The 12555-nt window shown below is 51.4% G+C and overlaps 3 protein-coding genes across 3 annotated transcripts; all 3 read right to left on the reverse strand.

Annotated features, from left to right (window-relative positions):
* Positions 1-3929: 3929 nt before the first annotated feature.
* LOC132334724 (feather beta keratin-like) lies at positions 3930-4250 on the reverse strand. Its single transcript, XM_059860846.1, has one exon. The coding sequence runs from the start codon at positions 4239-4241 to the stop codon at positions 3930-3932; it is 312 nt and encodes a 103-aa protein (XP_059716829.1). The 5' UTR covers positions 4242-4250.
* A 2617-nt stretch (positions 4251-6867) lies between these two features.
* Positions 6868-7179, reverse strand: LOC132328162 (feather beta keratin-like). The gene is made up of 2 exons (XM_059847951.1): positions 7066-7179; positions 6868-7020 (listed from the first exon to the last, which is right to left on the reverse strand). Exons 1-2 carry the CDS (start codon positions 7177-7179, stop codon positions 6868-6870), a joined length of 267 nt encoding a protein of 88 aa, XP_059703934.1.
* A 2627-nt stretch (positions 7180-9806) lies between these two features.
* LOC132328223 (feather beta keratin-like) lies at positions 9807-10118 on the reverse strand. Its single transcript, XM_059848072.1, has 2 exons — positions 10005-10118; positions 9807-9959 (listed from the first exon to the last, which is right to left on the reverse strand). The coding sequence occupies exons 1-2, from the start codon at positions 10116-10118 to the stop codon at positions 9807-9809; spliced, it is 267 nt and encodes an 88-aa protein (XP_059704055.1).
* Between the last annotated feature and the right edge of the window lie 2437 nt (positions 10119-12555).

The raw sequence follows: 12555 nt of genomic DNA on the forward strand, positions 1-12555 counted from the left end.
GATGGTCTGGGCTCTGCTTCTCTGCCAGGTTGAGCACCTGGACTTTTCCATTCCATGTCAGCAGTTGGAGAGGTGCCCCTTCAGCCAGCTGGGAGATGTTAATATGTCTGAGGCCCCACTTGGCTGTTTCTCTGGTCAGAAGGACCTCAAGACTATGGCTTTAAAGGAATTTCCCAAAGTTCAACCAAAGGAAATGTGAAGTTGTGCATCTGGACAGGAATGGCACTGGGCCCTGGATAATGCTGTGGGCAGAGAGTCTGTAATGTACCTTTTTTGAGCAGGACCCTGTGGTGCTGGTCGAGAACATAGTGACCAGCATAGTCAAATGCTTCCAAGAGAGATTTCACGAAATTGTTGCCATTGGTTTTCCCTGGTGGGGGCATACATACTAAGAAATGTTCTTTGCTCCGTTTCCATCCAACATATAGGTTGAATGCTGGCATTGCACCGGGTGAGGTTGTGTGACCCTTGGAATTGAAAAAGAACAGGAGGCAACTCAGGTTGTGATGCAAGAAAAATTTATTGAAGTGAAGGAATGGTGAGAAAGAAGAAGCTGAAGGAAGGTGTGAGGTAGGAGTAGAGAGGCCATCAGCCGAGGTGCTTTGCTTGCAGGAGCTGTTGCCAGAGGCCAGAGCTGGTGGTGTCAGGGGTGGTGCTGAGGGCCCTTAGCAGATGTAGCCATAGCAGCCCAAGCCTCCCAGGCCGTAGCCAAAGCCACCAAAGCCAAATCCACCAGAGATGGGCTGTCCCTGGGCATTGAGTTCAGTGCCCAGAGCAGCGGAGGAGGTGGATCCGACGGCGGTGTTCTGGGGGAAGGAGGTCATGATGGGTCCTGGCAGGGTGACCAGCACAGGGGAAGGGTTGATGATGACGTGGGAATCCTGGCATTGCAGGGCACAGGGCTCGTTGCAGCTGTTGGCCAGCGGGGTGGGTCCGCAGGGACTGCAGCGGTTGTGACAGGCCATGGGTGTGGTGTGGAGGGTGCCTGGAAGAGAGAAGGGATCATGTTAGACAGGGGTGTGGGGCTTTGAGCGGCTGCTGATGAAGAAGGGTGAGGGAGTGTGGACTCTGCTGTGGGGCTTTGGGGAGGCATATGGGCTGCTGAGGCTGGGGCTGAGGGTGCTGGAAGAGAGGGGCCGGGGAGTGCAGGAGCAGAAGGGTTAGGGGCTTGAGAATCACCTTGTTGTCTGTAGGTGCAGGAGGAGAAGGCTTGTCGGGAAGACTGTGAGGGAGAGAGGCTCTGGGCTGGCTTTTATGCTGGTTCTGGGTGGGTGAGACAGCCTTGTCCCATGGCCTTGGGGCATTTTGCATGTCATAGTTCCTGGTTGTCTCAGAGTGGTGACTCCTGAGGTGGGGAGTGTTTCCCATCCTACAACTCTGCAATGTCATGGTAAACTGTTGAGTCTGTGCCCGTCTGATCTTGTCGGCAGCTTTTAAATGCAAGTATTAGAGACCAAAGGATGTTGGTGATGATATTTTTTGTGAATGGCTGCAGACGTAACCAGAGCATTGGATAGTAGAGTGTCAACAGTGAAGTCACCCAGTGTCCTGTATGCTGTGCTTTGTAGGTGTGCTGTGGACAGGGTCCTCATTTGCCCACAGCCACATCAGGCTCATCTGGGCTTTGCAGCCCTTCTGGGGACGACGGGTGTCCAGTTCCATTCCATTCACTCCCTCCCTGTCCCATTGCCAGCATTCTAAACCTGTCTCTATGCCAGGCCGTTCCTGGTAGATATGGGTGAACAATCCCTGTGACGCCTCCCTTTTGGTCCAATGTCATCTGTAGGTTCATCCATAGCACTTGTCTCCACTGGGCCCTGCAAGGTCCCACTGTGGGGTCCAATTGCTGGGCTCTGAATGAAACATGGAAAGGAAAACTGGTGAAAGAGAAGAAGAAGATGTGAGATGCAGTTGAAGGAACTGTGGACATTCATTTTTGGAAGGACACGTGTTGACCGTATTACACTCTAGAGGTCCTTGAATGGAAGTTGTGGCATTGTTTTTGTCTAGCCGACACTTCTAGTTGTGAATGTGAGGAATGCTTTCCTTCCCACAATCCTTCATTCTAATGATCTTCTCTTGCGGCCGTGTCCATGTGACCTTAATGTCAGCTTTTAAGTGTGTGTGTATTTGGGATAGTTTTCTTGCAAGATGTATGTCAGGGGAACCAAAACATACCACAAAAACCTAAGAAAAATATGGGTGTCATGAGTGAGGTCATTTTACGGCACTTTTGTGCTCTAGTTTGTGAGTGTGTTATGAAGAGGGGCCCCATTCCACTGCAGCTGTGTCAGGCTGGTTTGGGCCTTGGAGCTGTGCTGTGCATGAGGAGCTGCCCCTTCCATTGTAGTCTTTCCTCCTTTAAAGTGTGAGTATTTGAGACCAAAGGCTGGTGTGGATGGTGTGTGTCAAAGAGGACTCAAGACTTGACCAAAATTTTGAGAGCTGGGGTGTCATCAGTGAGGTGACCCTCTAGAACTCATGGCTTTGGGTTTTTGTGTGTGTTTGTTGTGAGGAGGGGCCCCAAAGTATCTCATGTCAGTGAGGCTGGTCTGTTCTTTGCGTGTGTGCCAGGTTGAGCACCTGGACTCTTCCATTTTGTGTCGGCTGCTGGAGAGGTGCCCCTTCAGCCAGCTGACAGATGTTGGTGTGTCTGAGGCACCACTTGGCTGTTCCACCAGTCAGAAGGACCTCAAGACTAAGGGTTTAAAGGAATCTCCCAAAGTTCAACCAAGGGAAATGTGAAGTTGTGCATCTGGACAGGAATGGCCCTGGGCCCTGCATAATTCTGTGAGCTGAGAGTGTGAAAAGTGGCTTTTGGGAGCAGGACACTGTGGTGCTGATGGAGAACAGAGTGATCAGCAGGGCACAGTGGGGAATTACTTCAGTGGGGTGGTACCTGTGTCCAATACAGATTTCAGAAAACTGTAGCCATGAAGTTGTGAGAGGTGGCCCTTGCTCTCTTTAGAGCACTGGTGTGATCCTGTGTGGGTGGTGCCGATATTTCTGTCCTCCACAGGTGAAGAAGCGCAAGTGGGTAGTGGACAAAGACCTGTTGAGGGCCACAAGATATTTAAGGGCCTGGTGGATCCTTGCTAGAAAAGAGACTGAGAGAGCTGGCACTCTGAGGAGACAAGGCTGGGCAGGGATGTGTCACCAGTGTGTGGGAGCCCAGCTGTTCTCAGCCCTGTACACATAAAAGGAAAGAAGGCATGTGCACAAGTGAAAATAGATGGAATTCCATAGGCCAAGGAAGTAAGGATTTTTCAGTGTGTGTGGATGGTCCCAGAGTGTAAGAGACAATGGAGTCCCTCTTCTTGGAGGTCCAAAACTGAACTGGCCATAATCGTGGAAATCCAGCTCCTGCTAGAGCTGCTTGAGCAGAGGGGATGGAATCACTTGCTCTCTGGCCTTCTTGCCCAAGGGCATGATGGTATTTCCCCGTTCACTGGGTGGACTCAAAAGGTCTGATGGGAAGAGAATTTTTCAAGCATATGCAGGCATACAGTGACTTTGTCAGAGCAGTGCCGAGGAGAGAATTGTGTCAAAGCTTTTAGTAGATGAGGTGATGGCTTGTGTCATGTTCTGGAAGGTCTCCCCTCTCCCCTGATACCCTTGTCAGTGTTGGTTGTTCCTGGTGGGTACATAATTGCTAAGAAATGTTCTTTGCTCTGTTTCCATCAAACATAATGGTTGAGTGCTGGCATTGCACAGGGTGAGGATGTGAGACCATCGGAATTTAATAAGAACAGTAGGCAACTCAGGTTGTAATGCAAGAAAAATTTATTGAAGTGAAGGAATGCTGAGAAAGAAGAAGCTGAAGGAAGGTGTGAGGTAGGAGTAGAGAGGCCATCAGCCAAGGTGCTTTGCTTGCAGGAGCTGTTGCCAGAGGCCAGAGCTGGTGGTGTCAGGGATGGTGCTGAGGGCCCTTAGCAGATGTAGCCGCCCCTTCTGCCATAGCAGCCCAAGCCTCCCAGGCCGTAGCCAAAGCCACCAAAGCCAAATCCACCAGAGATGGGCTGTCCCTGGGCATTGAGTTCAGTGCCCAGAGCAGCGGAGGAGGTGGATCCGACGGCGGTGTTCTGGGGGAAGGAGGTCATGATGGGTCCTGGCAGGGTGACCAGCACAGGGGAAGGGTTGATGATGACGTGGGAATCCTGGCATTGCAGGGCACAGGGCTCGTTGCAGCTGTTGGCCAGTGGGGTGGGTCCGCAGGGACGGCAGAGGCTGTTGCAGGCCATGGGTGTGGTGTGGAGGGGTCCTGGAAGAGATCGGGTTAGGCAGGACTGGGATATTGGAGTATGAGGGGCAGAATGTCGGAAGAGCCACGGAGTGTGGAGGTTCTTGTGAGGCTGTGGAGAGCTGTGCAGGCTGCTGGGGCTGGAGCTGAGTAGGCTGGGAGGGAGGGGTAAACGGCGCAGGAGCATGACGGTCAGGGTTTTGAGGCTCGCCTTGGTGTCCGCACCAGAGCAGATGGTGTCAAGAGAAGTGTGTGATGGAGTGAACCAACAGGCCGGCTTTTAGGCTTCTCGTGGAGAGGTGGGACAGCGTTCATCCCAGACCCTGGGGCATTTTCTGGATTGCAGCTCTCACCTGGCACAGCATGCTGAGTTAGGATGTGGGGTGTGGTTTCCTTCCCTCAACTCTGCCATGTCATGTCCTGCTCTTTTGACCATGTCCATCTGAGCTTGGCGGTAGCTTTTAAGTGAGCGTTGTTATTTGGGAGCATTGGCATGGAAGTTTTGTGTCAGAGAAGCCAAAATATGCAACAAAAACCTAAGAGAAATATGAGTGTCATCAGTGAGGTCATTTAGTGGTAGTTGTGTGTTTGAGTTTGTGGGTGTGCCATGGAAAGGGGCTCCATTCCAACACAGCCATGTCAGTATGCCCGGGCTTGGCAGCTGTGCTCTGCATGAGGAGCTGCCCCTTCTATCAAAGTCATTCCTCCTTTAAAGTGTGATTATTTGAGAGCAAAGGCTGCTGACATGGCACTTGTCAAAGGGGACTGAAGAGATGAGTAATCCTTTGGAGAGCTGGGGTGTCATGCGTGAGGTCAGCCTGTGGAAGTCATGGTTTTGGGTTTGTGGATGTGTTTTGAAGAGGGGCCCCAAACTCTCAGAGTTGTGTCAGTGTGGTCTGGGCTTTGCCTCTGTTTAGCTGTGAGTGCCTGGACTCTTCCAATCTATTCACTCCTTCTTCTTCTTGCCTCCATCTCTCCAAGCCTGTCTATAAGCCTGGCTTCTCATGGCGCTCATCAGAAAGTGATTTCTGCGATGTAGTGAGGCCTCCCTTGCTCGCCGTAGTTTTGTCTTGGCCCATCGATAGCAGTCATCTTACCTGGGGCCAAGAAGTTCCCACTGTGGTTTCACAGAGCCAGGCTCATTCACAAAGGAAAAGAAAGTGGTGAAGGACAAGGAGAACAAGACACACAAGGAACAGTTGAGGGAACTGGGATTCATCACTTGGAGGGGCTGGACCCAGAGGTTGTTAATGAGTGGCACAAAATCCAGATGGAGTAAGGTCTCAATGGAAGGAGATCGAGAGTTTTATCCACGGGGCCAACCCTGATCAACCTCCTCAAAAAGGATGTGGGCAGTGGGACTGTTGTCCCCTCAGCAAGCTGGCAGCTGAATGGAGTGGCTGATACACCACTTGGTTGTGCCACGGGTCAGAGGGAACTGGAGAGTGAGGGTTAAAGGCATCTTGTGAGCTTCTGAGAGGGGAAAACGTGAAGTTCTGCATCTGGGCAGGAATGGCAATTGGCCCCAGGTCATGCTTTGGGCTGAGAGGCTGGGTAGGAGCTTTGCAGAGCAGGACCCTGTGGTGCTGGTGGAGAACAAAGGGACCACAAGGTCTCAATGAAGCCTCACTTCAAATGGTGTCACCAGTGTTCAAGATAGGTTTAAAAAAATTCTTGGAAGAAGTCCATGGACTCAGTGAAACAATTCCAATTCAGGGCCTGAAAGATTGTTTTGTGGCTGGAGTATCTTCCATAGAGGAGAAGTGGAGAAAGTTGGGGCTCAGAAGACAGGGATGGCCAGGGGTGCTATCAGTGTGTGTAAATTCCTGCTGTCAGGAAAAGACGTGAAGGAGCCTGGCTGTTCCCAGCAGTGTGCATGTCCAGGACAGGAGCACAAGGGCAAAAGGGAAAAGAGATGGACTTCCTTGGGTAAAGAATGAAAGACAGAAAGAATTTGTCATTGTGTGAGTGGTCACAGAGGGGAAGAGATGTTGGAGTCTCCGTGCTGGGTGATCTAAATCTGCCCTGTCCATGGTTCTGGGAATCCTGCTCTTGCTGACTCAGCTTGAGCAGGGGAGTTGAAGCACTTGCCCTCCAGAGTTTGTGCCGAAGTGGATGTGATATAGTTTTCCCTTGTTGCCGGAAAGGCTTGTGATTCCTGGTGGGAAGAGACTTTGTCAAGTGTGTGCTGGCATGGAGAGCCTTAACCAGAATCTTTGATGAAATGAAGAGCATGAATGTGTCAAAGCCTTTGGTGTAGAAAGTAATGGCTGTAGGTCCTGTTTTGGAAGGTCCCCCCTATACCAATATTCCGGTAGCAGCCTTGGTTGTTACTGGTAGGGACATGTAGCCAAACAAATATCTTGTCCCCTTTTCCATCTACTCCAATGGCCTTTTCATTTCTGGCTCTGTGCTGGGTAAGTATGTGAGGCAGAATTCAAAAAGGAGAGGAGGCATGTAAGGCTTTGATGCAGCAGAAGTTTATTGAAGCAAAAGAAGGATGAGGGAAGATGGAGAAAGTGAGAAGAGCTGGTCTGATGTGCAAGGGTGGCTCCCATCAGCAGAGGTGCTTTGCTTGCAGGAGCTGTTACTAGAGTTGGTGGTGTCAGGGGTGGTGCCGAGGGTCCTTAGCAGATGTAGCCGCCCCTCCTGCCATAGCAGCCCAGGCCTCCCAGGCTGTAGCCAAAGCCACCAAAGCCAAATCCACCAGAGATGGGCTGTCCCTGGGCATTGAGGTCAGTGCCCAGAGCAGCGGAGGAGGTGGATCCGACGGCGGTGTTCTGGGGGAAGGAGGTCATGATGGGTCCTGGCAGGGTGATCAGCACAGGGGAAGGGTCGATGATGACGCTGGAGTTCTGGCATTGCAGGGCACAGGGCTCGTTGCAGCTGTTGGCCAGCGGGGTGGGTCCGCAGGGACTGCAGCGGTTGTGGCAGGCCATGGGTGTGGTGTGGAGGGTGCCTGGAAGAGAAGGCAGTGAGGCGGAACATGGATGTGGGGGAGCAAAGAGCAGAATGTTAGATGAGCGATGGAGTTTGTAAGGAGTTGTGGGGCTTGGAGGAGGCGTGAGGGCTGCTGAGGCTTGGGCTAAGTGTGCTGGAAAAAAGGGCCATGGGAGCAGAAGCAGGAGCTTCAGGAGCTTGAGTCTCACCTTGTTGTCAGCACAGGAGCAGAAGGGTTCAAGAGAAGGATGTGAGGGAGAGAGGCTCTGGGCTGGCTTTTATGCTGGTCATGGAGGGGCAGGACAGCGTTGGCCCTAGACCCTGGGGCATTTTGTGGTCTGCAGCTCTTGCCTGGCACAGCGTGCTGAGTTAGGATGTGGGTTGTGGTTTCCTTCCCACAACTCTGCCGTGTCATGTCCTGCTCTTTTGACAACGTCCATCTGAGCTTGGCAGCAGCTTTGAAGAGAGAGTTGTTATTTGGGAGCATTGGCATGGAAGTTTTGTGTCAGAGAAGCCAAAATATGCAACAAAACTTTAGAAAAATATGAGTGTCATCAGTGAGGTCATTTAGGGGCATTTGTGTAGTTTAGTTTGTGGGTGTGTTGTGAAGAGGGGCCCCATTCCACCACAGCCATGTAAGGCTGGTGTGGGCTTTGCAACTGTGCTGTGCATGCGGAGCTGCTGCTTTCATCACAGTCATTCCACGTTTAAAGTGTGAGTATTTGAGACCAAAGGCTGGTGTTGATGGCACTTGTCAAAGGGGACTGAAGAGATGAGTAATCCTTTGGAGGGGTGGCGTGTCATGCGTGAGGTCAGCCTGTGGAAGTCATGGTTTTGGGTTTGTTGGTGTGTTGTGAAGAGGGGCCTCAAAATCTCAGAGTTGTGTCAGTCTGGTCTGGGCTTTGCCTCTGTTTAGCTGTGATTACATGGGCTCTTCCATTCCAGTCATTCCTTTCTCTCCTTGCCTCCATCTCTCCAAGCCTGTCTATAAGCCTGGCTTCTCATGTGGGTGATCAGAAAGTGATGTTTGAGATTTATGGAGGCCTCCCCTGCTCGCCGTAGTTTTATGTTGGCCCATCCATAGCAGTCATCTTACCTGGGCCCAAGAATTTCCCACTGTTGGTTCACAGAGCCAGGCTCTTACACAAAGGAAAGGAGAGTGGTGAAGGACAAGGAGAACAAGACACACAAGGAACAGTTGAGGGAACTGGGGTTCATCACTTGGAGGGGCTGGACTCAGTGATTGTTAATGAGTGGCACAAAATCCAGATGGAGTAAGGTCTCAATGGAAGGAGATCGAGAGTTTTATCCACGGGGCCAACCCTGATCAACCTCCTCAAAAAGGATGTGGGCAGTGGGACTGTTGTCCCCTCAGCAAGCTGGCAGCTGAATGGAGTGGCTGATACACCACTTGGTTGTGCCACGGGTCAGAGGGAACTGGAGAGTGAGGGTTAAAGGCATCTTGTGAGCTTCTGAGAGGGGAAAACGTGAAGTTCTGCATCTGGGCAGGAATGGCAATTGGCCCCAGGTCATGCTTTGGGCTGATGGGCTGGGTAGGAGCTTTGCAGAGCAGGACCCTGTGGTGCTGGTGGAGAACAAAGGGACCACGAGGTCTCAATGAAGCCTCACTTCAAATGGTGTCACCAGTGTTCAAGATAGGTTTAAAAAAATTCTTGGAAGAAGTCCATAGACTCCATGAAACAATTCCAATTCAGGGCCTGAAAGATTGTTTTGTGGCTGGAGTATCATCCATAGAGGAGAAGTGGAGAAAGTTGGGACTCAGAAGACAGGGATGGCCAGGGGTGCTATCAGTGTGTGTAAATTCCTGCTGTCAGGAAAAGACGTGAAGGAGCCTGGCTGTTCCCAGCAGTGTGCATGTCCAGGACAGGAGCACAAGGGCAAAAGGGAAAAGAGATGGACTTCCTTGGGTAAAGAATGAAAGACAGAAAGAATTTGTCATTGTGTGAGTGGTCACAGAGGGGAAGAGGTGTTGGAGTCTCCGTGCTGGGTGATCTAAATCTGCCCTGTCCATGGTTCTGGGAATCCTGCTCTTGCTGACTCAGCTTGAGCAGGGGAGTTGAAGCACTTGCCCTCCAGAGTTTGTGCCGAAGTGGATGTGATATAGTTTTCCCTTGTTGCCGGAAAGGCTTGTGATTCCTGGTGGGAAGAGACTTTGTCAAGTGTGTGCTGGCATGGAGAGCCTTAACCAGAATCTTTGATGAAATGAAGAGCATGAATGTGTCAAAGCCTTTGGTGTAGAAAGTAATGGCTGTAGGTCCTGTTTTGGAAGGTCCCCCCTATACCAATATTCCGGTAGCAGCCTTGGTTGTTACTGGTAGGGACATGTAGCCAAACAAATATCTTGTCCCCTTTTCCATCTACTCCAATGGCCTTTTCATTTCTGGCTCTGTGCTGGGTAAGTATGTGAGGCAGAATTCAAAAAGGAGAGGAGGCATGTAAGGCTTTGATGCAGCAGAAGTTTATTGAAGCAAAAGAAGGATGAGGGAAGATGGAGAAAGTGAGAAGAGCTGGTCTGATGTGCAAGGGTGGCTCCCATCAGCAGAGGTGCTTTGCTTGCAGGAGCTGTTACTAGAGTTGGTGGTGTCAGGGGTGGTGCCGAGGGTCCTTAGCAGATGTAGCCGCCCCTCCTGCCATAGCAGCCCAGGCCTCCCAGGCTGTAGCCAAAGCCACCAAAGCCAAATCCACCAGAGATGGGCTGTCCCTGGGCATTGAGGTCAGTGCCCAGAGCAGCGGAGGAGGTGGATCCGACGGCGGTGTTCTGGGGGAAGGAGGTCATGATGGGTCCTGGCAGGGTGATCAGCACAGGGGAAGGGTCGATGATGACGCTGGAGTTCTGGCATTGCAGGGCACAGGGCTCGTTGCAGCTGTTGGCCAGCGGGGTGGGTCCGCAGGGACTGCAGCGGTTGTGGCAGGCCATGGGTGTGGTGTGGAGGGTGCCTGGAAGAGAAGGCAGTGAGGCGGAACATGGATGTGGGGGAGCAAAGAGCAGAATGTTAGATGAGCGATGGAGTTTGTAAGGAGTTGTGGGGCTTGGAGGAGGCGTGAGGGCTGCTGAGGCTTGGGCTAAGTGTGCTGGAAAAAAGGGCCATGGGAGCAGAAGCAGGAGCTTCAGGAGCTTGAGTCTCACCTTGTTGTCAGCACAGGAGCAGAAGGGTTCAAGAGAAGGATGTGAGGGAGAGAGGCTCTGGGCTGGCTTTTATGCTGGTCATGGAGGGGCAGGACAGCGTTGGCCCTAGACCCTGGGGCATTTTGTGGTCTGCAGCTCTTGCCTGGCACAGCGTGCTGAGTTAGGATGTGGGTTGTGGTTTCCTTCCCACAACTCTGCCGTGTCATGTCCTGCTCTTTTGACAACGTCCATCTGAGCTTGGCAGCAGCTTTGAAGAGAGAGTTGTTATTTGGGAGCATTGGCATGGAAGTTTTGTGTCAGAGAAGCCAAAATATGCAACAAAACTTTAGAAAAATATGAGTGTCATCAGTGAGGTCATTTAGGGGCATTTGTGTAGTTTAGTTTGTGGGTGTGTTGTGAAGAGGGGCCCCATTCCACCACAGCCATGTAAGGCTGGTGTGGGCTTTGCAACTGTGCTGTGCATGCGGAGCTGCTGCTTTCATCACAGTCATTCCACGTTTAAAGTGTGAGTATTTGAGACCAAAGGCTGGTGTTGATGGCACTTGTCAAAGGGGACTGAAGAGATGAGTAATCCTTTGGAGGGGTGGCGTGTCATGCGTGAGGTCAGCCTGTGGAAGTCATGGTTTTGGGTTTGTTGGTGTGTTGTGAAGAGGGGCCTCAAAATCTCAGAGTTGTGTCAGTCTGGTCTGGGCTTTGCCTCTGTTTAGCTGTGATTACATGGGCTCTTCCATTCCAGTCATTCCTTTCTCTCCTTGCCTCCATCTCTCCAAGCCTGTCTATAAGCCTGGCTTCTCATGTGGGTGATCAGAAAGTGATGTTTGAGATTTATGGAGGCCTCCCCTGCTCGCCGTAGTTTTATGTTGGCCCATCCATAGCAGTCATCTTACCTGGGCCCAAGAATTTCCCACTGTTGGTTCACAGAGCCAGGCTCTTACACAAAGGAAAGGAGAGTGGTGAAGGACAAGGAGAACAAGACACACAAGGAACAGTTGAGGGAACTGGGGTTCATCACTTGGAGGGGCTGGACTCAGTGATTGTTAATGAGTGGCACAAAATCCAGATGGAGTAAGGTCTCAATGGAAGGAGATCGAGAGTTTTATCCACGGGGCCAACCCTGATCAACCTCCTCAAAAAGGATGTGGGCAGTGGGACTGTTGTCCCCTCAGCAAGCTGGCAGCTGAATGGAGTGGCTGATACACCACTTGGTTGTGCCACGGGTCAGAGGGAACTGGAGAGTGAGGGTTAAAGGCATCTTGTGAGCTTCTGAGAGGGGAAAACGTGAAGTTCTGCATCTGGGCAGGAATGGCAATTGGCCCCAGGTCATGCTTTGGGCTGATGGGCTGGGTAGGAGCTTTGCAGAGCAGGACCCTGTGGTGCTGGTGGAGAACAAAGGGACCACGAGGTCTCAATGAAGCCTCACTTCAAATGGTGTCACCAGTGTTCAAGATAGGTTTAAAAAAATTCTTGGAAGAAGTCCATAGACTCCATGAAACAATTCCAATTCAGGGCCTGAAAGATTGTTTTGTGGCTGGAGTATCATCCATAGAGGAGAAGTGGAGAAAGTTGGGACTCAGAAGACAGGGATGGCCAGGGGTGCTATCAGTGTGTGTAAATTCCTGCTGTCAGGAAAAGACGTGAAGGAGCCTGGCTGTTCCCAGCAGTGTGCATGTCCAGGACAGGAGCACAAGGGCAAAAGGGAAAAGAGATGGACTTCCTTGGGTAAAGAATGAAAGACAGAAAGAATTTGTCATTGTGTGAGTGGTCACAGAGGGGAAGAGGTGTTGGAGTCTCCGTGCTGGGTGATCTAAATCTGCCCTGTCCATGGTTCTGGGAATCCTGCTCTTGCTGACTCAGCTTGAGCAGGGGAGTTGAAGCACTTGCCCTCCAGAGTTTGTGCCGAAGTGGATGTGATATAGTTTTCCCTTGTTGCCGGAAAGGCTTGTGATTCCTGGTGGGAAGAGACTTTGTCAAGTGTGTGCTGGCATGGAGAGCCTTAACCAGAATCTTTGATGAAATGAAGAGCATGAATGTGTCAAAGCCTTTGGTGTAGAAAGTAATGGCTGTAAGTCCTGTTTTGGAAGGTCCCCCCTATACCAATATTCCGGTAGCAGTCTTGGTTGTTACTGGTTGGGACATGGAGCCAAACAAATATCTTGTCCCCTTTTCCATCTACTCCAATGGCCTGGTTCATTTCTGGCCCTGTGCTGGCTAAGTATGTGAGGCAGTA

Source organism: Haemorhous mexicanus, chromosome 1, assembly GCF_027477595.1.
Source record: "Haemorhous mexicanus isolate bHaeMex1 chromosome 1, bHaeMex1.pri, whole genome shotgun sequence".
Taxonomy (NCBI): domain Eukaryota; kingdom Metazoa; phylum Chordata; class Aves; order Passeriformes; family Fringillidae; genus Haemorhous; species Haemorhous mexicanus.

Excerpts from the sequence above, each read along its gene's own strand:
- LOC132334724 (XM_059860846.1), bottom strand. The coding sequence starts at position 4,241 with ATGGCCTGCAACAGCCTCTGCCGTCCCTGCGGACCCACCCCACTGGCC.
- LOC132328162 (XM_059847951.1), bottom strand. The coding sequence starts at position 7,179 with ATGGCCTGCCACAACCGCTGCAGTCCCTGCGGACCCACCCCGCTGGCC. Across the intron at positions 7,021-7,065 it reads TCATCATCGACCCTTCCCCT|AACACCGCCGTCGGATCCAC; the intron begins GTGCTGATCACC and ends TCCTTCCCCCAG.
- LOC132328223 (XM_059848072.1), bottom strand. The coding sequence starts at position 10,118 with ATGGCCTGCCACAACCGCTGCAGTCCCTGCGGACCCACCCCGCTGGCC. Across the intron at positions 9,960-10,004 it reads TCATCATCGACCCTTCCCCT|AACACCGCCGTCGGATCCAC; the intron begins GTGCTGATCACC and ends TCCTTCCCCCAG.